General features: G+C 32.6%; 7 protein-coding genes across 10 annotated transcripts; 3 read left to right on the plus strand and 4 right to left on the minus strand.

Annotated features, from left to right (window-relative positions):
- Window positions 1-699: 699 nt before the first annotated feature.
- LOC105249178 (solute carrier family 35 member F5) lies at window positions 700-6204 on the minus strand. 2 transcript variants are annotated; one of them, XM_025414058.1, is made up of 9 exons: window positions 6105-6204; window positions 3618-3828; window positions 3286-3423; window positions 3131-3187; window positions 2651-2914; window positions 2379-2561; window positions 1906-2222; window positions 1556-1801; window positions 700-1380 (listed from the first exon to the last, which is right to left on the minus strand). In XM_025414058.1, the coding sequence occupies exons 2-9, from the start codon at window positions 3777-3779 to the stop codon at window positions 1311-1313; spliced, it is 1437 nt and encodes a 478-aa protein (XP_025269843.1). In that variant the 5' UTR covers window positions 3780-3828; window positions 6105-6204; the 3' UTR covers window positions 700-1310. The 2 variants fall into 2 exon arrangements, with proteins under 2 accessions (XP_025269843.1, XP_011252766.1); XM_011254464.3 differs by lacking the exon at window positions 6105-6204 and adding an exon at window positions 3980-4130.
- LOC105249177 (Bardet-Biedl syndrome 4 protein homolog) lies at window positions 4860-10077 on the plus strand. Its single transcript, XM_011254463.3, has 11 exons — window positions 4860-4975; window positions 5698-5993; window positions 6138-6277; window positions 6505-6617; window positions 6719-6813; window positions 7095-7257; window positions 7560-7713; window positions 8061-8183; window positions 9124-9295; window positions 9493-9686; window positions 9786-10077. Exons 2-11 carry the CDS (start codon window positions 5912-5914, stop codon window positions 9906-9908), a joined length of 1359 nt encoding a protein of 452 aa, XP_011252765.1. The 5' UTR covers window positions 4860-4975; window positions 5698-5911; the 3' UTR covers window positions 9909-10077.
- Window positions 10078-10432: 355 nt separating this feature from the next.
- On the minus strand, window positions 10433-12151 carry LOC105249179 (sex peptide receptor). The gene is made up of 4 exons (XM_025414059.1): window positions 11543-12151; window positions 11345-11456; window positions 11086-11270; window positions 10433-10979 (listed from the first exon to the last, which is right to left on the minus strand). The coding sequence occupies exons 1-4, from the start codon at window positions 12127-12129 to the stop codon at window positions 10520-10522; spliced, it is 1344 nt and encodes a 447-aa protein (XP_025269844.1). The 5' UTR covers window positions 12130-12151; the 3' UTR covers window positions 10433-10519.
- A 919-nt stretch (window positions 12152-13070) lies between these two features.
- LOC105249185 lies at window positions 13071-16249 on the minus strand. The gene is made up of 6 exons (XM_025414066.1): window positions 16228-16249; window positions 15292-16080; window positions 14843-15166; window positions 14475-14736; window positions 13941-14401; window positions 13071-13855 (listed from the first exon to the last, which is right to left on the minus strand). The coding sequence occupies exons 1-6, from the start codon at window positions 16247-16249 to the stop codon at window positions 13512-13514; spliced, it is 2202 nt and encodes a 733-aa protein (XP_025269851.1). The 3' UTR covers window positions 13071-13511.
- A 1370-nt stretch (window positions 16250-17619) lies between these two features.
- LOC105249180 lies at window positions 17620-19937 on the plus strand. The gene has a single exon (XM_011254468.3). It carries the CDS (start codon window positions 17832-17834, stop codon window positions 19755-19757), a length of 1926 nt encoding a protein of 641 aa, XP_011252770.3. The 5' UTR covers window positions 17620-17831; the 3' UTR covers window positions 19758-19937.
- Window positions 19938-20885: 948 nt separating this feature from the next.
- On the plus strand, window positions 20886-22229 carry LOC112639575. Its single transcript, XM_025414060.1, has 3 exons — window positions 20886-20992; window positions 21071-21116; window positions 21251-22229. Exons 1-3 carry the CDS (start codon window positions 20938-20940, stop codon window positions 22131-22133), a joined length of 984 nt encoding a protein of 327 aa, XP_025269845.1. The 5' UTR covers window positions 20886-20937; the 3' UTR covers window positions 22134-22229.
- A 534-nt stretch (window positions 22230-22763) lies between these two features.
- LOC105249181 (guanylate kinase) lies at window positions 22764-25687 on the minus strand. 3 transcript variants are annotated; one of them, XM_011254469.3, is made up of 6 exons: window positions 25429-25687; window positions 24614-24729; window positions 24171-24438; window positions 23878-24101; window positions 23681-23791; window positions 22764-23530 (listed from the first exon to the last, which is right to left on the minus strand). In XM_011254469.3, exons 2-6 carry the CDS (start codon window positions 24645-24647, stop codon window positions 23517-23519), a joined length of 651 nt encoding a protein of 216 aa, XP_011252771.1. In that variant the 5' UTR covers window positions 24648-24729; window positions 25429-25687; the 3' UTR covers window positions 22764-23516. The 3 variants fall into 3 exon arrangements, with proteins under 3 accessions (XP_011252771.1, XP_011252773.1, XP_011252772.1); XM_011254471.3 differs by having other exon boundaries at window positions 24614-24635; window positions 25429-25686; XM_011254470.3 differs by lacking the exon at window positions 24614-24729 and having other exon boundaries at window positions 25429-25686.
- Window positions 25688-26636: the final 949 nt, after the last annotated feature.

The raw sequence follows: 26636 nt of genomic DNA on the forward strand, positions 1-26636 counted from the left end.
TAATTTATTTTCGTTTCACACTTTTAACTCGTCTTATATTTTTCGATATTTAAACATAGTGAAACTTGTGCGCATTAATTACCAAAAAACAACAAATCAAACTATTTTTTAAATAATAGAATTTGTGTTGCATATATATAAAACAATCAAATTATAAATCGTGGAATTAAAATTTGTCATTTTGCTTTATCAAAATACATCTGAAAGTGACTTGATATAAATAGTTGACTCCATAGATGTGTTTTGACTAGACATTTGAAATATAATTCAAATCATTGTTTTCATCAAATATAAAACTTTGCATCATTGATTTCCCGGGAATGCATCATTTTAACAAATTCTCTTTTTACTTATCAAATTTTTCATTGGTCCAAAGCACATTAACACTCTCTTTCCATTCATTTTTAGTTATTAAAACTATATTCACTTTGTTTATAATACTTTGTTTAAAATTAGCTAAATACTAAAAATAATAAGTACAGAATGCGCTAGGTGTACACAAGAATTTTTTATAGCATTCACACAATACTATCTATCTTTTCCAATAAGTTATTCCTTAATCATTTCAACATGTTACAATGATTATATATATATATATATATATATATATATATACACATATATACATACACATATATATGTGTATGTATATTAAGCCTTAATAGCAATAAAAAATATTATTTAGGAAAAGTATAATCTTATAAACGAATATTTCTTTGATTTCAATCAACTCTTACTGTATTACTATATACAGATTTTGTTAAAGACACTGAATTTCTTGCTTTTTATATGAATTCGATTATAGAATAGAGTAAAATGCAACATCCAAACTGCAGTTTTGAAATAACAATTATATACCAGATCTTATTAGTAGAGTTTATGAAAACATAGTGTTCATATGATAAATCGATTAGAAATATAAAGAGGTAGTTTCGGAAAAATAGATTCGAAGAAATAAAATATGTTAATCATGTTCGTTATGTTTGTTAACTTGACCCACAATGATTATTGTCCGGCAGTAATATTATTTTGTGATTGAATGTGAAATAAAGTAATATTTAGAAATATGTATATAGAGAAAATGGAATCTTATATGATCGTTATATCAGAATGTAATACACAACTGTCGCTGAGACATATAAATGAATGTGTATGAATGAAATATATAAATGGAAACGGGTGTTTACGGCCGATGGGGAGGCACGTATATATAAGAGAGAATCACGCGCTTATTGATCTAATTATTATGACGGCATATATATATCATGAAATGTTTTACCATGTTTTTCGATCCTCTCATTATTGTCATATTAAGCTTCATGATCACCACTATCTATCCCTATTAGGGATTCTGTTTGCTCCGCTTCAAGATCTGGAATCCTGAAAATGAATTGATAATAATATTGAAATTTCAATTTTCATATCTTTCATATATAATACATGTGTTATACAATTAATGATTACAATTATTATCATAATTATTTTACTTTTTGCATTATTGCTATAATTTGATTTACATATTATTCATTTTACCCTTACGTGACATATACTTTACCTTGTAGATCTGTTTTTTCTGCAAATCCAGATAAAAAATCTTTTCATTAAGTTCATAACAGGATCCCAATTATCGTAATAAGAAAAAAGAGACACTGCTAGAAATGCCAAGAACATTGGAATGCTTCCAAAGTAGAAAATATAGGGGTATTCAACTTTTTTCAAGAGGACATCAGCTACCATTGACATGGGCATTGTTAAGCTTACAGCCATTGTCGCTACGAGAGACGATGTTAAGAAGCAGCCCCTATGGATATAATTATAAAATATTCAAATTATATATAAACTTATCAGAGTTATATTATTATATAATTATATGCACAATATAGCATTATAAAATTTAAAAATTACCATAGCCAAAGAACTTCATTTAAAACTGTACCAATCAGGCCATTTATAATTAGGAATGTCCATTGGTGACTATTGGGCCATTCAAATTCTTCCCAATGACCGTAATGAAGGATAAAAAATAAAGGCCACAAAAGCGTTAAATTGAATATTCCCACGAAACCAAAAAACATAGGTATATCCATTTTCTCTTCATGATCTACTTTTCTTTTTAAAAATACAATATATGCAGCATAAAAAAAAGCACTGACTAGAGCTAATATTATGCCCATTGACTTGCTATTGTTTTCTACAGTCAAATCTGAGATGCCAACTAATATCTGTAAATAAAGAATAATATTTTTCAGATATATTATATATCTAATGTGTGAATCGACTAAACATTTTTATTTTTAATGCTAAGAGATTGTATGGAATCGATATACAAATTGAATTTTACTTCTAAATTGGAATTCTCTAATAATCTTGCAACTTACTAATCCAAAGAAGCTAACGAATACAGCAGCTAATTTGGACAATGTAAGCTTATCCCCTCCATTACTGGGAAAGAAGGCAGCGAGAAATAATGTAAATAAACTAGATGTTGATGCCAGTACAATCACAATTTTATCTTCAATTTGTTCTAATGATATCTGATACGTATAATTTGCTATGAACCACTGGAAAAAAATATAATATATTGATAATATATGCATAATGGCAATGAAATAATATTTTACTCGACTGAATTTTACATTATGTTACCCACAAACAAGCAAAACATGAGGGCTATTTTAGCCACTTTTTGTACAGAGAATTTGTTAGCTTGTCGTCTCGCGTGTTCTCCGGCTCTAACACTGGCTTGATAACTAAGCCGTGCCAATAAAGCTTCCGTGGCATCACTTTCTGACATATGGCGCACCTCAGCTAGTTTACTAAATCTTACAGAACGGATAGACGAATCGTCACTTTCTGTACCCGATGAGCGGTCACAATGATCTGGAGTTTTTATTGGAACAAACGTTGGGTCGCTCTGCAATAGAATAAGTCTTTATTAGATTAGTAGCAATAAGTTACTTTTATCTCATGTTCAAATATAGTTATTTTATTGATATAGTTGGAATATACTCTTTCAATTCAATTCACTTAGAAAAAGTGTTCCTTTTATATGATATATGAGGTAAAAATGTGAAATTCAAATGAAACTCTGAAAAATAAATTATATTTATAAATAATTTCCTATACTTACTAGACTAGTATTAGCTTCCGCATAGAAGTTGTCATCTTCGATATTAGGATCTATAAACTATAAAAAAACAAAAATACAAAAATACAAAAATCTTAAAATAACAATAAAGGAAAAAAGAGCATATTTCATGCAATTATATATATTTCAATATATACCATATATGTTGCAGGTCTATTACATTGTTCCCGCCAAGGTGGCCAAAAGCACAGGCCGAGCAAATAAAATGTAAACATAGATGTCCTTATATATGTACTGAAAAATGGTTTCTCAAAGGTTGCATCCCTGTAAATATACTAAAAAATAGCATATATTATTACTATTAATCTTCATATTGTATATATAATAATAATAAAAATTTCTGAGTATTTAATGAGGAGTTAAAAAAGTAATTTATAATTGCAGGTAATAAGTATGAACAAGTAAAATAATTACAATGAAAGAGGTAAAGGATAAGAAAAGACTGTAAACATCAAAACAACGATCTTACTTTGGTAAGTTCAGAGCTTGATACCCAAATTATATCGACCAGTAATAGAATTAAAAGTCCTAGTATAAGCCTCTGAGACTTATTCATCATCGCCGCGAGTTTATGAGGATCCTCCGCCATCCCCTGTTGCCTACGCTGGCGTAATTCTACGGAGCAGCTCATTCTGTCTTAATTTCTTGTTTTCATGATATTGCATTTGAATACTTGTTTCCTGTAAAATCATACGATATTCTTTTTTGTTCTGATATAAGATACATAAAATTGACATTATTAGAATTTTAAATTAAGAGATATATATCACTTATACAATATCTCTTTCTCCCTCAGGCCAATTGAAAGTGCATAATAATAATAATAGTTACCAGGCGGAAAACATGGAAGCCGACCTCACGGATTAATGCATTTACTATCTCTATGTCGAAACACAGAATGTGAAAACGTCAAGGGTGAAGCAAGATTCGTGTTAACAGGTGTCGAGAAGCGATAAGCAAAATACTCCCAACTCTCTCAACGTCACACTGACGAGATAACCTAACCCTAACCAGCTGTTTACGGCCCCGGTCTCAGCCGATGTCGATTCCACATTACATTGTCTCTTATTGCGCGCCTCATATCCGTTCTTCTCTCTGTAATTTGTACACCTCCCGAGAAAGAATACCACGAAATTGTCAGTTATGTACCGCAAGCACACTTGAATCCGTACATACATAGATATGTATACATATATACGAGTTAACGCGCGTCGTAGCATCTGCCGTACATCTTGCAGCGCTAGTGATAAGAGATGCGTCAGTGCTATCGCATTTGATAACACTCCGTTGCAAGTATCGCGCTGTCAACGCACACGGTGTCTTTCGCCCGTTTTTTCCATCTCATTTCTATCGGTGATTTTCAATGGACTTCACAAACAGCTGATTACGTTAACCGACTTCTTTCAATTTTTCACATATCGTATTTCGCGCTCATTCGGACTAGATAACGTTCAAATCGTAGACACTTGGCGCCGCGAATCTGAAGCCGCAATGTTGACAGCGGGTACGACAGTGAGTCATACAAGTCGATTTTATCGCGCATGCCCGGCAAACGTCAATTCACTCGAGCTCCTATTTTCTACACTCGAAAAATGGGATATATAAATATACATATATTTGTACATATATATTGATACATATATCTGTTGAAGAGAAAGGGAAGAATGTAAAAAATGCAAATGGAATGAAGATTTATTATCAATAAGAAGATGACACCTGTTTGCTCACGTACTGATTGAACATAAAATATCATGATTGATCAATCGCGTTTGGCACAGTGACAATTTTTAAACGTCGATATAAGTGATAGCGTGCTTTCGGGAACAGGTGATCAATAATAATATTTCTACCATATTATATACAGAATAAAATTATCAAATAAAATGAAGATGATTCTTCATCAAATATATAAGTTGGAAATATAAAATAAAATTTTTTCATACTTTGTTTTTGACAAAATCAACTTTCAAGATCCGTCTACGTGTATACATTTCATTTCAGCAAGAGAATAAAATGTTATTATATATTTATACTATATTATATTATATATATATATATATATATATATATATATATATACTATATTATATTATATATAAACAGTGTGATTCGGTACGAATCAAAGCAATGCAAAATGTCAATAATGCATTTATATTTTACAAATTGTTAAAAATTCTTTTTATTAAAGTTTCTTTGTCATTCGCACAAAATATTATTCGGCGAATTAAAAAAGCGTAAATTGATTTAATTGTTGTGTGCGTGTGTATGTATAAGCTAATTTTTAGTTATTAGTCAAATCCACGGATTTTTTTCGAAAAAGCTTTGTATGAAAAAATTTTATTCTACATTTTGCACGAGAAATCATTTTCATTTCGTTTGCGTAATTCCCGATATATACATCTTATACAATATTATAATTATGTTGTTAAAAATGTTATTGTTAATTATTCTATAAGTTATATAATCAATAATTAATTTAATCGGAATGATTATAAGAATCAAATTATATTTGGCTTAAAGCATTCAATGACATTGTTCGATTTTGACAGGTGTGTATATGTATATACATATGTGTGGTGCGAACGGGACTTATATATTCTCGAAGCTTATCCGGTTACCATGGAGATAGAACGCGATAACATTTCTCTCTTCTTCGAATAACATTAAGAGGAGTTGAAGGAGCAAGCGCAAAAAGCGCATGAAACAAAAGGAATTATACCATAATATTATTACAGTTAAATTAAATTAGTTCAAGAGGAAATAATGGCGAATAATGTCCTCAGTAACGGTCGTTTACAGGAAAATACAGTCGTACAACGGACGAGAAATGACAGAAGCAAAAGAGGTATCGCAAACATTATTAATGTGTACGTGAAATAAGCGATCGATTTTAGAATATTTATGCGCGTTCCCTCTTTTTATTTAAAAATATATGAAAATGTCATCTCTTTCTTACTGGTTTTTTCGTCCTCTCTGTTTACACACGCAGCTCCGGATATAGCAGCTATAGAGAATCGCAATTGGCTATTACATCGACATTATACGAGACACGAGTTCAGTGCTTGCAAGCTACTAATCGAACAGGAACTAATGAAATCGGACGGTCACGAATACGCCAGTTATTTGAAGGTGAGATCGATTGTGATCGATACAGTAAAGATGATATCGATGAAATCGACGGAATCGATACAAAAAAAATCAGTTATACATGTTACTTGCTATTATTACATGGTACAAAGCACTGAGGGACGGACCAAGATTTTATTCGAAATTTATAAATCTTTTTTATTATAAAATTCTCTTCCGTTTTATGTAATTCACACAATACATATCTACAGTCGTTTTCATTTTTATAGGGTTTAATTCTCAGAAAGGAAGGCAAGATTCAAGATTCACTGGATTGTTTTCAAACCGCGTACAATGTGAATTCGACAAATATCGACAACGTTAAACAGATAGCGAAATCGTTGTAAGTAATTATCGATGGGGAAATAGGATTATCTGTAGTTTGGGGAAATAGGATTGTCTGTAGTTTGATGCACGTAATAATAATGTTACGCTCTACTTTAGATTAATAATGGGAAGTCATAGGCGTGCAATAGACGCATACACGGAAGCCGAGAAGATATCCGCTGTACCGGATTGGGAAATATATTACGGTCTTGGCAAGTTCTCCTCTAATTCGTTTTACGGCACGATACACTTCGCGTAGCGCGTGTTTGCCAAGTTTTGCAAACTTCTGGAGAAGTGCACTCAACAAATATTACTTTATTAACGATAATGTACTATGCATTTTTACTCTCTTTAACTTGATATTTTTTGCGCATAATTTTGCAGATATTTCTGTATACAATCTTTCATTTTGTTCACAAACTTATTTGCATATTTTTTCTGTGAAACATAATGATGTCTTGTTTACGTCGGATATTTTTTCTGTTTTGTTTAGGTGAAGCTTACGTGAAATTGAATCAATTACAAGAGGGTAAGAAGCATTTCAAGAGATCAACCGAGTTAACGAAAAACGAATTGCCCAATCTTGCTCTTGCAAGACTTTATTTTCTAGATGATATGATTCCAGAAGCCAGAAATGCTTATACGGCAGCTTTAAAGTAAGTAACATCATTAGCCGCATGAATTCACGTAAAAATTCTAGAAATGCTACTTCGATTTCTATATAGTGATATGATTTGATTTAATATTTTTCATTATCATCTATTATTTATTCATCATTTATTATTTATTATTTACCATTTATTATTTATTATTAATATAGTAGTTTTTAATTCGTTCGTTTCTACTAGCCTTCTTTTCTCATGATATGTTTCTTATTTTTCCCATTATATTTTTCTTTTCTTCTTGTGTTGACCCGATAATCTCAACATAATAATCTTTTGCTTTCCTTGCCGCTCAGCGCTAATCCCGAGAGTATCGACGCAGCGACGGAATTGGGTCTCTTGTATCTAAAAATTGGAGATACACAACGAGCATTTCAGCAATTTGGAGCGGCATTAGCTTATTCGCCTAATTGCGTTAAAGCGATTTTGCCCATGGCTTATATAATGCAGGTGCGTGAATTTATTTAAAAAATTCGATTTCATATTTTTTTCATTTTTCTTTAATTTACGAACATAATTTATCGATTAATTTGCATTCTTTCATATTTGTTTCATCAAATTAATTTTAAAATTCTTCAAATTCTCCAAAATTTTTCCATTCAATTCCATTAAATTCTTTCATTCCTGAATAGAAGTTTTATTTCATTAATTTTTACAGTGTTATTGCATTACTATGCTAATACAGATAACTAAAAGGCGTATATCACATTTATTAAATGGAGATTTAATTACTTATCCTCACGCTTCTCTCGTGCGGAATTTGCTCTTGCGCTTTACTGAATAATCATATTTTTCAGAATCATCGAGAATATGATGTAGCCTTATCAAAGTATAAAGTAGCAGCACAAATCATTTCAGAATCTTCAGCGCTTTGGAATAATATCGGAATGTGTCTCTACTCAAAACAAAAATACGTTGCTGTAAGTCAATCCATTTTTCTTTTCTGTTTTTCCGCTTTTTCTCTTTTTCAGCACATAAATTTACAATAACTCTATATAATAAAAGAAGAGAAAAAATTTATAATTAAAATATTGATTTTTAAAATATACTATCATACGAAAACAAAGAGAGACAAATTTTTTTTTTATATATATTTCCGTTGCTAGAAATATTTACTTAACTGAATAGTGTGTAATACAATCAGTGATCTAGTTACTAAAAAGCTTGTAGCCTGATATTCGCATTTGATATTTGCAGCAGATATCAGACACAGAGAACTTTGACATAGAGAATTTTCCCGAGTTGCATTGCATCGTTTTGCATTTCGCATAATACGATTCATCGAATATTCTAGAAAAGAGGAGAGAAAAAAAGAAAACCATATGTTCGTTGATTTATTTATAAAATAATAGTGGCCATGTGACTTGTAAAAATTTTGAATCGCGATATCATGAAGAGAAGTAGAGAGAACATCTCTTGGGAATATGTTGAAATTAAGTGGGAAACCACAATATTGCACTGCATCGTGGCACGTTGATAACACTCTAGTTCTTGTTTTACTGTGGTGATAACTATATACTATATATACTTCAGATAGCATCTAAAATATAAGTTGAAAAGCGAGATTACATCTTGTCGATTAACAGAGAAATAATTTGTTTGCAAATTTTCGCTTAATAACGAAAATGAGTTACATTATAGGTGAAACAGTATACAAATTATACACTATACTCGATATACAAAACTTATCGTAAAATTGAGTTCATTAAAACAGAAAATTGCATTATATATCACAAGTTCATTACAGATAAAATTGCATCATTATCGATATTATTAAAAATAATGATGGGATTAAGAAGAAGAATTATTATTGAATTATTTTATTGAGAGAAATAAAATTTCTTCTCCAATGTTTCATAGGCTATTAGCTCGTTGAAACGAGCGCATTATTTGAGCCCGATGTCCTGTGTTCCGTCGTGCAATCTCGGAATCGTTTTTCTCACCACTGGACAACCCGCATCTGCCGCGATTTATTTATGCGCTGCGGTTAGCGCTGAACCAAAAAATCCTACACCGTATCTGTTGCTAGGTCGTAAGTAGAAAATATTGAACGATTCAATGATATATTTAAAGAAACAGCTTTCCACATTGAATCATGTTTTCTGTGTAAAAAGCTTATTATTAATCCTGAAGTTTTTACGCGAGCCTTTTTTCGCTGATGGAATATTGATCGAAAGCGTCTCTTCCACTCGCGGATCCTTTATTAAATTTATTCTTTTTATATTTCAGTGGCTCTGAAACGTTTAGATGATCTAGAAGGTGCCGAGAGATCCTTGACGAAAGCTCACGCCCTTGCTCCTCAGGATCCACTAATATTGATTAATTATGCAGTAATTCTTGACGCTCGTGGTAAACAAGCTAATGCTACTGAAATGTTGACAGCACTTAATGATATTATGGCTGTTGTTGACGTTGATATGCAGGTAAAAATCGAAACTTTAGGACATTACATTTGACAGAATATGTAGCATATTAATTACATGATTATAATGTTATATTATAATACATTATAATATATACAGATATCACAAATGGCGAAAAAATTGTCGAAGAAATTGCAGCGTGAAAAAATAGAATTAAATACTAATCAAGAGTTGCCAGTTGTAGAGAGTGAAGAGCGACAATTAAGTGCTGATGAAGTTTAAAAACTACATTTTTCTTTTTCACCCTCTTTTACCGAGAGGATATTTGCATATTACATCCATACAGAAATTTAACGAAATTATTTATTGAAACATTACCACATTTTACATTTCTATTGTAGCATATTTTACACACAAGTAAGATACAATAGATTAATTAACGACGCAACATTTATTTACATGATATTTGAAAAGATATACATTTAACTAGATGAAATCACAGAATCAAATATAAATGCGTGTATGCATAATTAAAAAATTACTTATTAAATTTATTTATTTAAGTTTGCATACATGCGATAATTATAATTATAATTAATTTTATTAACAAAGTTGTAATAATTTTTATGAAAAGGTAATATAATTTGTAGTATATTCTGTAAATAATATATATATTTTGATTCTGTTGATTTGAAATCTTTTCTTTTTTATCTGGATTATTTAGATTATTATCTAGATTATTTAAGATTATTTTTTAATTTTTTATTAATCATATAACATTATATATTTATAAATTATAACGCACATTTAGATATTTCATTATAAATAGATTACATGCTCTTTTAAATTCTATGTTTGAAAAACAGAGAGAACATTCCATAAAATCTCTTTCATTAAACATATGTGCTTTGTACATCGGTTTGGTGTTGGTTCATCGTTGGCCAGTTGCTTATGATCCTAGGTTTAAATAATTGTCCAAAAATCATACGAAATTGCCGCGACATGGAACAATATAAGATAAAGTTTATGCTGCCGTTTAATAGCGCAAAGATATCCATCACTTCTCCAAACTTGTGATAACAATTACGGAAGAAACAATCCCCCAAAGCTGCAGAAAGTAAACTCAAAATGCCTTGAGGGATTTCCGTTATCAGGAACAACAGCAATACCGCTACAAGCATTCTCGTTGTCCTGTCCGTTCGCTTGTCAGATTTACTCACTTGTCGCGGACATTCATCCTTTTTATCGAACGATGTATCGTAATCGAGATCGGAGATTCCTGATGAGGTTGGCTTAGCCGCCTTTGCGGTACAGTGATTGTAGTTCTTCAAAATTTGTTTCCTACCTTTTGCCCTTTTAATCAAGTAAAATGTTGAAGTATATGAGAACGCGAATTATGAGAACGTAATTATGTACATTATTAAATAATCTGTTAATATAATATTCTGTATTATTTTACCTATAAAGGGCTTTTATCAGCCAGCAAATGATGATGGTGAGAAGGACGCACGGCAAGAGTTTAACAACTACGCTAAGTATCCAGAAATTTAATTGATACAAGAATCCTTTATCAATGGAACAATCAGCGTCCACGTGATACAAAATCTCCTTGGTGCCGTTTTCATAAATGATCTTTGTCTTTATCTGACATAGTGAAATTTAAATTTATTGTAAGCGTAACTATGACATCGAGTAAAATATAATTGACGTTTACTTACTCCAAATATAAGATAGCTAGGAGCGCAGGCAAAAAACGGAGCAACAAAACTACACGAAAGAGCAATCGTACAACGTCTGTCAGTGCACCAAGTATAATTGTAACGCGGAAATCTGGTGCATATACACAGAAGAGAACATAAGACAACGTTTTTCTAATCTTTTTACATTCGAATAGAATTCAAGATCATGAAACTCACCTGATGGCGATGTATCTCCAAACGGCTAAAGTGAGCGTGAGAGCAATACTGATCGTATGAAAAAGCTGCGTGAAATGCATATGGAACAGTACGAAGACGGCCCATCCATACGGGAAGATTCTATGCTCTGGTAATACGAAATATTTATAAATTGCGAAAGGAATGTACTCCAACATCACCAACGCGTCCGCCACAGCCAGGCCGGTGAGAATGCGATTTATGGGTGCCGCCTTTGTATCTTTCCTCGTGAGGACAACGATATTCAGCATATTGGTGAGTGTACCAAAGGAACATACGATAAGGGAAGCATAACCATGGTAATTCTTGTATTGCGTCGCCAGATCGCGAATCGCACCGTCGCAATAGCACGTAACATGTATCGTTTCGATACAGTTACTTCTATAATTTGTCAAATTATCAAGACCATAGTAATTAATCTCTTCGTCGGTTATATTTAATCTACGGAAAATATCCTTATAATTGTCCAACATAGTTGACATAATCTCCCGGATCTTCAGATGTCTCAGCAGCTCGGATGTATTCGAGGATATCCGGTACCTGTTATAAGCGCTCTTGCCCGTAGGCATGAAAACTTATCGCGATATTCTATTCCGCTATCCGACAAGAATATTCGCATCTTCATTTCTGGCATAACTGCAAGTATTTGTAACGCTGGCTGTGTCGCCGATCTTATTATTTTCTGTTCCACTTAACAGCTGATATATCTTTAATTCGCAACTAATTATGTTCTACGATTCAAATTAGCAAATCATTCGAGTGATTTGCAACTTTCTATGTTTATTCATCAAGACTATAACGAAATAAAAAAGGAAGAGAGAAAAAAAGAAGAAAAAAATGTCTGTTACTTATGCAAAGGTAGATTGACGCGTGACAGGTCGATCAAAATTTAATTATATCAAGATCTGTATGTTACAATATGTTCCATTTTTGCTGATGAAATATATCTCGCTGAATTATTTAATTCCTCTAGTAGTAAAGTATCTCTTTTTCGCTCGTTTTTCGAGAAAATTAGAATCTGAAAAAAAAACGATACCATCAAAACCGTATATTTTGTACATTTGTAAGGACAACAAACTCGAATTATCTTACGCACGTACACATACACGCACGCACTTACACATGTAATGCGTCGAAAAAATCAAATGAATATTGTATCATTAGTAACTAGTAACACTTTGTGCACTTCGTCGTCCGAGATTTGTCATGGCAACAGGTTACGCTACCACGAGTAGATCCAGTCGGTGGATTGTCGCGCTACTGGCGATGTTATTGGCGAAAATTCACGAGCATCCTTCACTCCCTCTCAACGTTTTCCTCACTGCTCTTGTGAAAGAGCCTGCGCGCAGGACGTCAATGGTCCATAATAGTGTGTGTGTGTGTATCTTTGTCCTGAATGTGATCCATCAAACAAGTATGCGCTTTCAGTTCAAATTATAAGATATATATATGTTAATAACTGTACTAGGGATAAATTAGTTTGAAGACAATATTTATTTATGTATGTGTGTATGTGTGAAAAAAGTATACAATTTCATCTATATTTCTTTTTATTTGCGATTTTTCTCATCTTCGATCAATTATGGGTCCTATCAATAAGTCCTACTGAATTCATTTCGCGTGTATTGATGTGTTAGTCTAAAATATTAGCACAATAATATCTTATATCTTGTGTTATATTTTTCTATTTAAATATGAAAAGATAAAATTGCCATTAGATCAGATTGCTCTCTCTACTGGATTCATTGAGATTTACTACAATAATTCGCCTATAATCGAGGGAATTGGAACAAAAAACGGAAGAAAACAAGAGCGTGAAAGAAGAAATATTTCTTCTTTATATCTTTTTTTATACTTCGCTTATGCGTACTTTTGCAATTTCCTTAAAAAAAAATCTCGCAAAGGAAAGAACTGAAATGAAATAGGCGTGGTTCTATCTACGGTTTCATGACTAGCATCCGATAGTAGATTCCGAGTTTGATTTCTTGGTGCGCAATAATCGACTTCTCAGCCAGCCTTTCTCATGCAAAAATACTATCGCAGATACCGATAGCCCTATCAGCAGCATATAAAACGAAGATTGCACATCGGATAGATTGAATGGCACGAAGTCGATCGTTTTCTTTTGAGCTTTCCTTTTCTTTTGATCAGCCTTCGCTTGAACAACATAAGTATGAATGGTCTGTTTCTCCCACAACAGTGTTAAACCGGCTTGATTCATTCGACCGATCCACGTGTTTATTCCATCTTGCAGAATCGAATTCTTGGGCAGCAAATACGATAAGAAGAATGCACCTAATACAATAGCGGTATTAATATGTGTATGTGAAAAGATTATTATTATGAATAATATCGTTTTTTTTTTCACGCAACATCGTACCTGGACATTCTTTGATAAGATGAAGCAACGGACCACCATCCTCATCGACGTGTCGCGCATCAACGTATGGGAAATATTTTTCTTTGGCAAGTCCCGAGCCATTTCGATAATAAGCCGCATTGGGTACGGCGTTTTCACCATATCGCAATTTACTTTGCAAGTTTCGCATGAGTATCGAACTGTTATCATCGTCAAAGATATCAGCTAGACCGAGAGATACCAATGAAATCGGCAATCCCGAAGCATCGAAATCGTAAAGAGTCTCAATATCTGGATAATACATATCATGCGCGAAACTGTTGTATAAAATACCACTGAAGAGACTAGTTATAGTGATGTTAGTGAGGAAAATGCCCGATAGTAATATTCTTTCAGCATTCGTGTTTGGCCACTTTTGAGAGCAACCGATGTTCAATAAAAACAATCGATAGATCGTTGCAGAGAAACTTAGCTTTTTCGTTCTGAAAGCATGAATGTGTCTTTTCGCTTACATCATATAAATAATCGACTGATGTTCTAATGATATGCATCTACCTTCCTGGAGTAAAGATTTGCAGTAAATACGACGTTAGGTACACAAAGATCTGCGACAACATTGTACAGATCCAAACTGAGAGCGGAAAAAAGTGATATAGTCGAAGCCCCTTGGGTATCTTGGTTGCTTTAGGAACAATCACGCATACTCTGTCGAAGTCCATATATACACTGAAGTTTACGTCCTCCACGGGATCAGTACTATATTTCTTTATGAAAAAGGATTCGAAGCAGATGTCCGCTCTACCGTATATTACATCGCCTGTGTAAGCTAGTTATTATCGTACGACAATCAAAAGAAAAACGGAACAGAAATAAAATGAACTATACTAGCAAATAATTCCACAGAAATATCGTTACATTAATACCTATAGCACCGACGTACGTCCCGTTAGATAACTGATAGCCGAAAAATTTATTATCCTTTGGAAGCATTTGTCTATATGTGAAATTCATGTGTTCAGCTATCGTATTCAGTATTATTTGGTCAATTTCTTTGAAACTACGATTATTATTGTAACGTTTGCTCAGTCCCATTTTCTCCTCGTCACTCATATCTTCGTCTTTCGAGAAGACCCCTGTTTTTAATTCGTATCCATTCATATTATTTGTTTGATAGTAGCTTAAGTGAGATAGCAGACTCGACGCCTCTCCTACCGTTTTTACATTTATAATTTCGACTCGACCATACGCTGAAAAATTAAGCAAATATTACTTTATAACAAAAGCTGCAGAAGAATCGATGAATAATTATATCAAGAATAATTTCATTACTTATCAATTTTATTTACTTAATCGATAACTAAGGATTACGAACCAGAATCGTTGACTTTGGCGAACGGATTGTAAATACGAATGGCTTGATCAATTCGAGTGTTATCTGCGATAGCGATCGTTTCGGCAACTAAAATGCTTTGCATCTTATGTTTAGACCATAATGTCTTTAAAATGTCATCAAGCCTCGACTTATATAACATTTCCTCTTGACAAACGATCAGTATAATAAATCGATCGTACGGATTCCATTCGAACGTCGAGCCATCCTTCGAAATTTTATCGAAAGAATGAATGTTCTTTGCGAGAATCACGTGCACGTTCCACGTGTTCTTCCCAAAGGCTTTGTCATTTTGGATCCTTTCAACTCTCGCGGATGTTATTAGAAAAGGAAGCTTATTAGATGTAATTTTCCACATCGACGGCTCCTTTGCGATCCCGCAAATTACATTGTTATCATCTACAAAAGATGTATTTCCTAAGTCGGGAAATGTATAGGTCCTCAATACGGTTGTCGTCGAGCATTTACGAGCGATGCTGCGTACAAAAGCCTCGAAGCATCGTTCAAAAAGAATAGAGCTTTTATTATTATCGAGCACGCCATGAAAATGGACGGTTTTGGAATTTTCCATAGAACAAACGACGCTGCTCCAAAATTCAACAGCGCGATACCATCGATAATCATTGCCCAGGAGTGTAGGTGGAAATAATAACACTACGAGGGCAAATTCACGAATTAACTGCGAATAAGAGTTACGTAAATACACAATAAGAGAGAACGAGAATATTTCGTAATAGCAAAAATGTATCGACGTACCATGTTTGCGAACCTCTTATCAAGGAAGGATGAGTGTTTTCCTATTTATACAATTTAATACTGACACCGGATCCTCCGGAATTTTTCCTCCTCTAGCGTACTCTCATTCGATATATATAGTCAAATCATACATCACTCACCCTTATCGTTACCCTTATTGACCCTCCTTCGCTCGGCTAGTCATATTGGACAGGTCTTCAACTCATATGCTTACAAAGATAAATATTTCATGCTTTTTAGATTGCAGATAAAACCTAATAAACCTATCATCTATATTATTTATTCTCAATTTGTAGAGAGCGCCAGATCAATTCTTAATCGCATTTTTCTCTGCGTCCCCTCATATTTTTAGTAATACTTTTAGGAATTTATTACAATTAAAATTACATTGAAAGGAATTTATTATAATTAAAATTATATTGAAATAAATTATAATATTAATATAAAAAGAAAGAGATGAATATATACTTTACATATTTCACATATTTCACAATTTAATTATTAACTGAATAGAAGATAAAATATGAATAAATTGAAACATTTTATTTTTATAAACATATATTTGATATACCAGAAAATATAAATATATAATTAATTTTTTATTATTTTCTTTCAATCATTTCCAGTCAATTTTATTTTCCTTGCGATGATAGAAATTGGAGAGAAACACCTTTATTCACAATATGAAAATCAACATCGATGTTTGCACTCGCAAGAATCATTGCGTCCTATAAGCTTTTAACTTAATGACACGTCGGGAATTTGACGTTCGCGAAGAGAAGCAAACGTTTGCTCAATATACCTGAGGTAAATATAAGGTACCAAAAGGCAAGAACGACGATATTCTTTTTTATTAAAAAGGGATTAAAGCGGATTGTGCACATATAACATATTACGCGAACTGCTTAATCGGGATCGCGTATATTTCACTGTATTTTTATCTGTAATGAGTTTTTCTTGTGAAAATCCATGTATATATACACTTAGTGCGATACGGAATTGTTAGCTTCAGCAAAAATGCGCATATCTGGACGATAACACACAATGCTATAATAATAGCCTTTTAATATTTCAGAGGGAAAAAAGCGCATTATTGAAATTATATTGGAGGATAAGCAAATGCATATCAGCACGTTCTTTCATTAGAAAGATATTCGAAAAAATAAAAGAGATTGATTTACTTCATCGTTTCCAGCGTCTCTTCTAAGAAGATACTTTTGCAACGCTTAACAAGAAACTTATTTTCTCTAAGGAATAAAAGAAAAGCAAGAAGATGTATTGGTAAATTTCAAACTTTCTGGAAAAAGAAATCGTCGACTTAACGTCCGAGCAGTGCTTCGCGAATTTCATTTTAATATCCTTTCGAATCGTGAATGATTTATGACGTTTGCCTGTCTTTCTTTTTGCGCGGTCAAAACTCGAGTAATGATTTATAGATACACGTATGAAGAGTTAAGCTCATCAAAATGCAATAAAACTCTACCGCGACGCTATTAACCTTCTTGCGCCGCGATTAATCTCTTCAATTTTTTTTTTTATCTACACGCCCACGATTTATATCTACTACAACGCGACAGCCTTTCAACAAGTTCTTTTCTCTTAACTATGTATGACGCTTTTTAACTATGTATGTCGATCCTACAGCTACATGTATAAAACTCGCGCTTTATCTTCCTGTTTACCACTGTTCATGAAGCAAATCAAGTAGGCTCACCCCAAATACGATTTGACATTTCAAAGGGGAGCAGCTTCCACAGTACGCTAAAATGTCACCGACAATATCATTTTGTTTGGTGATGTCGATGTTGACGGCAGCAAAAAGCACGACAAACACGTACAAGATTGCTAGAGAAAGCCATTCGTTAAAATCGATGGAGAACGAAAATTTGAAGATTATCTTGAATTATGTTCGAAACAAGCAAGAATTCTGTCCGCCGATATTTTCTCTCGTCTTCTCCGATATTCAATCCAACTTTGTAGATCTTGTATCAAAATACATAGCAAGTGAGTCGATTGTCAGTTACAAAATCACGATGAATGATCTCTCGCAGAAGTACACATGGCAGAATCGCATCGATCTCACGTGGATCTTCTTCATCGACAATATTAATCTTTTGAAATTTTTCATGCGCGAAAACTACATATGGAAAGCTACCAATCAGTATCTGGTGATCATTACTGCTCCAATCCCATTGTCGCGCGACATTTTTCAGACGATTTGGAAAACTTACAGTGTCTACAGAATCATCTTTGTCTCAATAGAAGATGATTTTCGATGTCTAAGCAGATATCTACCGTTTGACAAGAATCGGCAGAACGAGTATGGTGTTGTGCGCAAGATTTGTTTAACGAATCGAACAAACAATATTGAGCTTTACACAAACTTCGAGAATCTAAATGGATATCCTATACGTGTAATTGTGTTCCGATCACTGATGATGGATGTTACGTTCGACAAGGATACGAAGACAAACGAGTACAAAGGATTGGACGCGAACGCGATGGTTTTATTGGAGAAATCGATGGGGGCTCATTTTAACATCAACGTGCTTTCAACCAATTTCACTAAAGCGAATTGGCAAGATCCCTTTCATAGTAGTCTTCAATATATCGAGGACAATAATGCGGAAATTATCATTACCAGTTTCTTCATCCATCAATATCATGAATATCAAAGGTACGAGTTTACAGCCAGCGTTTACGAGGATAAACTGTGCTTGATTGCACCCACCGCTGGCTTTATTCCTAAGTCATACATGCCGATAATGCCATTCGCCTCCGATTTATGGACGGCTCTCGCGATATACAATGTTCTCGTGTCCGTCTTGTGGTTCCTTATCAAGTACTACAGCGGATCGTTTCGCCGACAAGAGACCGTCCTACTTCCTTTAACGAGGGTGGAATTTGTTTTTTCACAACGATCGAATTTACCACCAAGGATACATCCTTATATTGAGTCATGTTTCGATCTCGTCGAAACCTCGTGTTATCCGTTGAAGGAGAACGGTGGTCCAGGTAGCATGTCTCAGCGAGCCTTCTTATTCGGCACCCTCTTCTTCGGACTCATCATCGTCGATCTCTACCAAAGCTACCTCGTGTCCGGCTTGAGCAATCCTTTCCATTATCCGGAGCTGAACACTTTGGAGGATGTCGCCAACTCGAATCTCACCATTGTTACGAAATATCGCAATTTGAAGGAGCACACCTTCGCGGAGAATACTACGCTGGATAAAAAGTTACGCAGTAAAACGAAAATAATAATTTCCGACAAACCGATCAACGACTTGGTGGCTTTTGGCAAGAAGGTAATCGCCATCGCTCGTTACTCTTCGACCAAACTGGACGATCTCTCCAAGTACTTCGATGCGGACGGTAACGAGTTACTTCATCGAGTCGAGGAGTGCCCAACTACTTATCTATTGTCCTACGTAATGAGCTTGCATTCACCGTATCGGGACAGAGTCAATGTATTGCTATTACGAATGCAGCAAACGGGCCTCATTAATCTATGGTATGAAAATATGACATATCCGATATATATAATTAAGCAGAAAAGAAAGGTGGACAAGAAAGAGAGAAAAATTCAATTGAACATGGAGCATTATTCTCTTACGTTTATCGGACTTTCAATTGGTTTATTTTTCTGCACCGTCATATTCCTAGCGGAATTGTACTTCGCCAAGAAATCATAATCGCACATAAGAGAGGGGAGTTCTTTATCTAATATCGCAAAACTAATTATCTCTACCATCTATCCATCTACTGTCTCTTTACATTAAGGATAAGACAAAAGTGGTAAAGTTATTAAGATTTGAGATTAATGTTCTCGTCTTAAATTCATATCGTCTAGAATATTGAACAGAAATATGATACAGAGAATTAAAGTATTGCAAAATTAATATTGGATCATTTCTGGCGTCTTTATTAAAGAAAATTTAATATTGAATAATATTTAAACAATATTTAATATTTTAAAAATATTAATATTTAATATTAATATTTTTCCTCCTCGATTTTAAAAAACTTTTAGACTTTAATATTCCTTAAGAAATAAATAAAAATGAACAACATAATACTTAATGAACAAACATGGAAATTTTTCGGGAGTGAAAAAATTAATAAATATTTAATCTTATGTAATTTTTCTTTTTTGTGAAACTTATTAAAGATTGCTGCGATTGCACTTTTTTATAATAATCATACGAGCATAAATACCAAACAGAAAAACGTGCTCAGATTTTGTAGATATTAAAGGAAAACAAATAATAAAAGTAATAAAAAAACAAAATAATATATGTGAAATTTTTATACGTTTTATAGACCAGATTTTTTCTCTGACATTTTAATATACAGCTTTTCTACATGTGAAGCTTACAGTATCAATTTCTCATACAGTCTCTTAATATACAAAGCTCGTAATATCAGTTTCTTTTATTCTTGATGAGTTTGTTCTCGCAATTTTTCACTGATGATTATTTAAACCTTATACAAGTAACTTGAAGGTCTCTCTTCATTATAGGGAGCCTTGATATCTGATAAAAAACCCGATATATATCCTGTCGCGTGATAATATTGTACTTGTGATACTCAATGTTCGATCAACAACCGTTTTATTCGCAGCGGTCTCGAGTTTGATTAATTGAGGCTATAATAGATATAACTATGTATATTTCTTTATTATCGATCCTGACGAAGGATACTTTTTATTCGCGAATATAATAATTCAAACTAACAAGGGTCATGCAAATCGAGATAGCATTAAAGCGACATCCCGAAAACGAGATTTATTTTAAGAATATCTAAAAATACGCACACGCGCCTATCTCTTTCTTGAAGAAACTCAGTCGTAGGTCGTTGCTCGATTATAGAGTCATGGCTTCTCAAAGATATGTACCATTGGCAGCGATCCTAATTACTATTTGTTTAGGTACGTACTCGAATGACATTTGATCGCACTGATATAAAATATGGGATATAAATATATATATATTTCTTTCGCATATAGATGTACCCATCGTTGTTGCCGCCACCATCGCACGGGAAATATCTAGGTGACGATTGTGATTTTCAATGTATTAGCGATAGTCTTCTCGCGAGAATTCGATTTTAAAGATTTCAGATATAATCATATTGAAAGCACAAATTTTGCTTTTTTTTCTTCTATCGTGTTACGTTTACACGATAGGTATGACAGTTACGACCTGGATAAGGGACCGGTATTCTACGAGGCGTATTATCCAGACGCCCACGACGCTTATCAGGAAAAACGCAATTTGGATCGAAAAGTGCTGGAAACGAGTTTTCAAGTGCCCTTCGAGCGTTTCGCGTATTCGGCCGAAATCGCGGATCGTCCTTCATCAATAATCTTTGATAAAAATCGTCAAGCTGCGAATATCGAGGAAATTTCCAAGTTCATTAGAAGAGCTATATCTCGGGATCTAGAAAATTGGAACAGTCTTGAAACATATCTGGATCGCGTATCTATCGATCAAAATTGGCCGACACAGCAGAAAGTATATTCTAAAGAGAATCGCGAAAATAAAGGAGACAATAGTTATTCGTTTCAAGATAATCAACGATCTCTCGATCTATCAAGCCAGTCAAATCCCGAGATATTGCGAAAATTGGAGGAACATGATACGAGACAGCGTCCTAATTATTTCGAGGAAATCGATGCGGAGGGAAATGCAATGATGAAAAAAATAAGCAACCCACAAGTTATCGATTCGCCATCGATCGACGTTGCTTCCGACTCGTTATTTCCGGAGAACATTTTTCAACCACGGCCCCAAATAATTAGATATACTTTTTTCAAGAAACCTACATCGCGACTCGATCAACAAGCTGAAAAAGTAATAAATAATTCTACGCCGAGAAATTATGGCGATAATCTCATTCGTCAAGAGATCGCTGACAAAAACAGCCGAGTAGAAGATAATGTCAAAGTAGCGTCTATCGAAGTAAGCGAATTGCCGCGACATAAAACACGTCATCATCACGGCGAATGGCCTAAACGAGATTATTCCATTCATCATCAATCTGAGGAAAAAAAAAGTAAAGATGCTTAAACGAAAAATTTTTCGAAGAAAAAAATAGATTAACAAAATTATTTTCAATGCGCGATAATAATGCTAATTGTGTGTGATGGATATATTTATATCGTTTCCGCTGTTTTATATTATCGCGAATAATATTGACAAATTATATTATTTCAAACTATTTATTGAATATATATATATATATATATATATATATATATATATATATATACTATTGAATATATACATGCATAACATCATATATTCTCTGTAGTAGCACCTACAATAAAATATTCTCCGCGACTTATCTCTACAAACTGTTAATCGCATAATATATCGGTTAACGATTAATCTTAAAGAAAGGACATTTTTTTCTCTATCTATAATATGTCATTTTAAAACACAAAAGTAAATTTCATTTGTTAATATAACTTGGCTTAATAATTCTATCATTATTTCTCTGCTATGTATAATCAGACTCATGAATATATACATATATGTATATTTTATATAATATTATGTCGATTTTAAGTCGAACTATAAACTATCAAACTCTACAAACAATTAAAGTTTCTAAGTTGTACACGCAACAAAACAAGCATTTTAGTTTTATCTAATAATTAAAAAAATATTTTTTTCTTTACAATTTTGTAATAAAAATATAAATAATTATTTATGACCACAAATGCAGATTGTACAGGAATGTTTACATATTCTTTTTATAATCTTAATTCTAAGTACTTGGCATGGTCGTATGATACTGTATGATATAAATCAAAAGTGACTATATTATGCTTGTACAATATTTTTATCATGAAGATAAGTACGAAAGTATATATCGCAAGTATATATTTTACAGATAGCCTACTCTATTGGAACACAACCTTTTTTGGTGAATAGTCTCAGTTAGCTACAGCTAAAATTCTACGTTTATCTCTTTAAGTTACTTTTTGAATATTCAGCTAAAACTCTAGTTTGAAAACTTTCTCTTATTTCTATAAAAGAATGGATTTTTTATTCTTAATGAAAAAATTAGCTAATACACTTAGTGCAATATTGTACCAACGACATTAAGATGGATCTCTTTCATAATTTGTTTTATATAGTTATCAGATTAAACTTACTATAACAAAAATACATGATATAGCTACTGCTATTATCATTATTGTCAGAAAAATAAAAATCACGATAATTTAAAAATAGCAAATATAGATATATAATCGTAAAGATGCAATCTATATAGAACCGTAATATAGAATATGAGTTACATTAGCCCTAGTTTCGACACACATATACACATATTTTATTTGTTGATTGAATGTATTTAAAATAATTTCTAAACATTTCACCAAGATATGATTCATTTGCTGTGTCCAGATATACATATAGAATCCATCACATATCAGCTCTTGACTAATTCGTTTCGACTGAAAATATTTTTATAGAGAATCTAATTATTATATGTATCATCACATATTTGCGATTACAATATAGATCTTTGTAATAAAAATACTTGTGGTATATAACTCAGTAAAGAGATTAATATCATTAAAAACAAAGCAGCATATTTTATTCACCTGTTTTGCATTGCAAATTAAAATTAGCCAGTATAAAATTGCGTAAAATCTCATATGCATTTTCCAAATTATCATTTTCTATGATAATGTCAAAATTACCTGGTCCTTCACCTATAAACATAAATATATATTATAAATTTTGAAAAGTGATGATATGTGATTTACAAGCATAATTTTTCTATAACGCGTGTGCATACCATATTCTAATTCAGCTTTGGCAACTGCTAATCTGCGTTGCAATGACTCTTCGGTTTCAGTGTTTCTAGCTTTCAACCGCCGCTCTAACTCCAAAATAGAGGGCGGTTTTACAAATACATAAAGGGGATTAAGTTGAGTACATTTTATTTGCTTTACACCTTGTATATCAATGTCTAATACGCATATCTTTCCTAAACGTTGTACTTCTTCAACTGCCTGTTTGCTACAAGGTTTGGATTGTATCATTATCATACACATCTATGTTATATTTATGTCTATATCTTTTTCTTACCTCGTGCCATATAAATTTCCACTAAATGTAGCAGATTCAATAAATTCGCCATTTTTTATTTGTTCTTGCATCTTTTCTTTATTTGTAAAGTGATAGTGCGTCCCATTTTCTTCACCAGGCCGAGGATTTCTAGTTGTATGAGATACCGAAAATTTGAAAGTATCAGGAAATTCATCAAACAATCGCTTTATCAAAGTACTTTTGCCACTACCCGAAGGGCCGCATAATACTAATGGACGTGGTCCTTTTTGAATCATGTTGGCACAGCCTAAAAATACATTTTTTCTTATTTCTATGCTCTCTTTTTTTCTGTCTTTTTTTTCTCTCTTTTCTTCCAAAATAATTAAGTCTTTAAATAATTTAATTAATTAATTTTCCTAATACATATCAAATCATTTAAATTTCTTGTATTATATATGAACAAAACTATGAGTTCCGCATACCTATCTTAAATATCCTAAACCACTGTGTGAACATTGGAATTAAAAAGATGTCAATGGCCCAATATCAGTTATCTCAAAATTCTGATTCTGCATAATTTAATAATATTGCTCAAGAGCTAAGCAGAAAAGAAAATAAAGAAAATAACAAATATAATATTTCCTAATATATATGTATGCATATTTATATGTATTACATATATGTATATAAGATTAAATATATATAGATATATATATATATATATATATATATATATATATATATATATAAGACTAATTATAAAATCTTTGTTTTTTTTACAAGATTTAACTAAAGAATTAAAAATACAGAAGCGTAAACATTTTTAACACAAATTTGATCTATTCCTTCTTAATAATCATTGCTTAAAATTGCATGAAATAAAATATTATATTGCCAATAACAAATTTTAACTAATTGATAAAGAAGAATATGAAATCAATCAACTCTCTAATATGTATAATACATTTTTATGTTTGATTGAACGTGTATATGATGATTATTAATTTAATTTAAAAACTATAATAAAATAAATAAACATTTATATTAAAATTATATCATTTTGTTGTAAAATAATATAAAAAATCTCTAAAATCTGTTTCAATAAATCATCTACAACCTACAATAACACGTGTATTTAATTGAACAAAATAGTTATTTAACGAAAAAAAAAATGATCTGTAAAATTTGAATTTTGTTGCATGCTATCAGACCGTCTTTAAAATTACTGTTTTGTATTAATATTTCCATTTGCTCTATGGAGCACGCACTTTCCCCCGCTTTGATTTCAAAATCTTACCTATAAAAACAGACAAAGAAGATTGAGTTAACCAGATTATCCAGTAATTAATCGACGTACGTTCACAATAATTAATGCTGTTTAATAAATTGGCGAGAAACAATCATTCCCGTTACTTTTTTCTATAAGTGACAAACGATACCAATACAGTTATGAAGCAAAATACAAGCAATATCACACAATCACACGCGATTGCACGATAAAATGTAACGCCAATATCAGACCGGCAGACATCAGTAGAGTAGATGCAAGTGGATAAATGCATCATATAGGCTACGTTCGGAAATTCTCCGTGAGATGAAGTAGCATTTAATTGACCAATCAGGACAATCTTCATTCCTCCTGTCCTGATTGGTCAATTAAAAGCTACTCTACCCCATGAATAAGATTTTCGAACGTACTCATATAAGTGCACATCGAATCTTCGAAGTTATTGATACCAGAGAGAAACCTGAGAGCGGCCACCTCGCTTAACGGGTATATTGTCCTAATGCGCTCCCTGACAAAGTGGACGTCAACTATATCCATTAAAGTCGATAATAATACATGGTTCGTGTCTGAGCTATGGTTCATGTCCAAGCTATGGAGTGACCCCAAAAGTGATACTCCCTCTATGGATATTCAAAACATGGACATGAACTACAAAATCAAAGTCCATGAATGTTCTCAGAGGGTAATATATAATTGCACAATTTCTGGTTTTGTTCCGTGCTATGTGCACGAAATGCCGGTAGCACCAGTGCTATATAACAATTAAATACTTATGTGTGTAAATTGATAATAAATAAATTATTCAATAGCGACAGATATTGTAAAATTCAAAGATGAAATAAATATTTTTCAAAATAAATTGGTAAATAATACGGCTCTATGTATTTATCAACATGATAATTAAGTAAAAAGCATTAAGAGCCCACAAAACGCAGATGGCAATGCGTAAATTTCGAACATTAATTGTTCGCGAAATTTTTTTTTTTTTTTTTTAAATGCGTTATTAGGAGAACATGATTTGTAAAGAGGTCATCAACGCATTATCGACCTCCTCGCAAAATATATTCTCCTGATAATATAAAATAATAAGAAACGAATTTTCGAAAATTTTCACGCTTGCGTTATTAGGAGAACATGATTTGTAAAGAGATCATCAACGCATCTTCGACCTCCTCGCAAAATATATTCTCCTGATAATATAAAATAATAAGAAACGA

This window comes from Camponotus floridanus, unplaced genomic scaffold (genome assembly GCF_003227725.1).
Source record: "Camponotus floridanus strain SB8 unplaced genomic scaffold, Cflo_v7.5 scaffold75, whole genome shotgun sequence".
Taxonomy (NCBI): Eukaryota; Metazoa; Arthropoda; class Insecta; order Hymenoptera; family Formicidae; genus Camponotus; species Camponotus floridanus.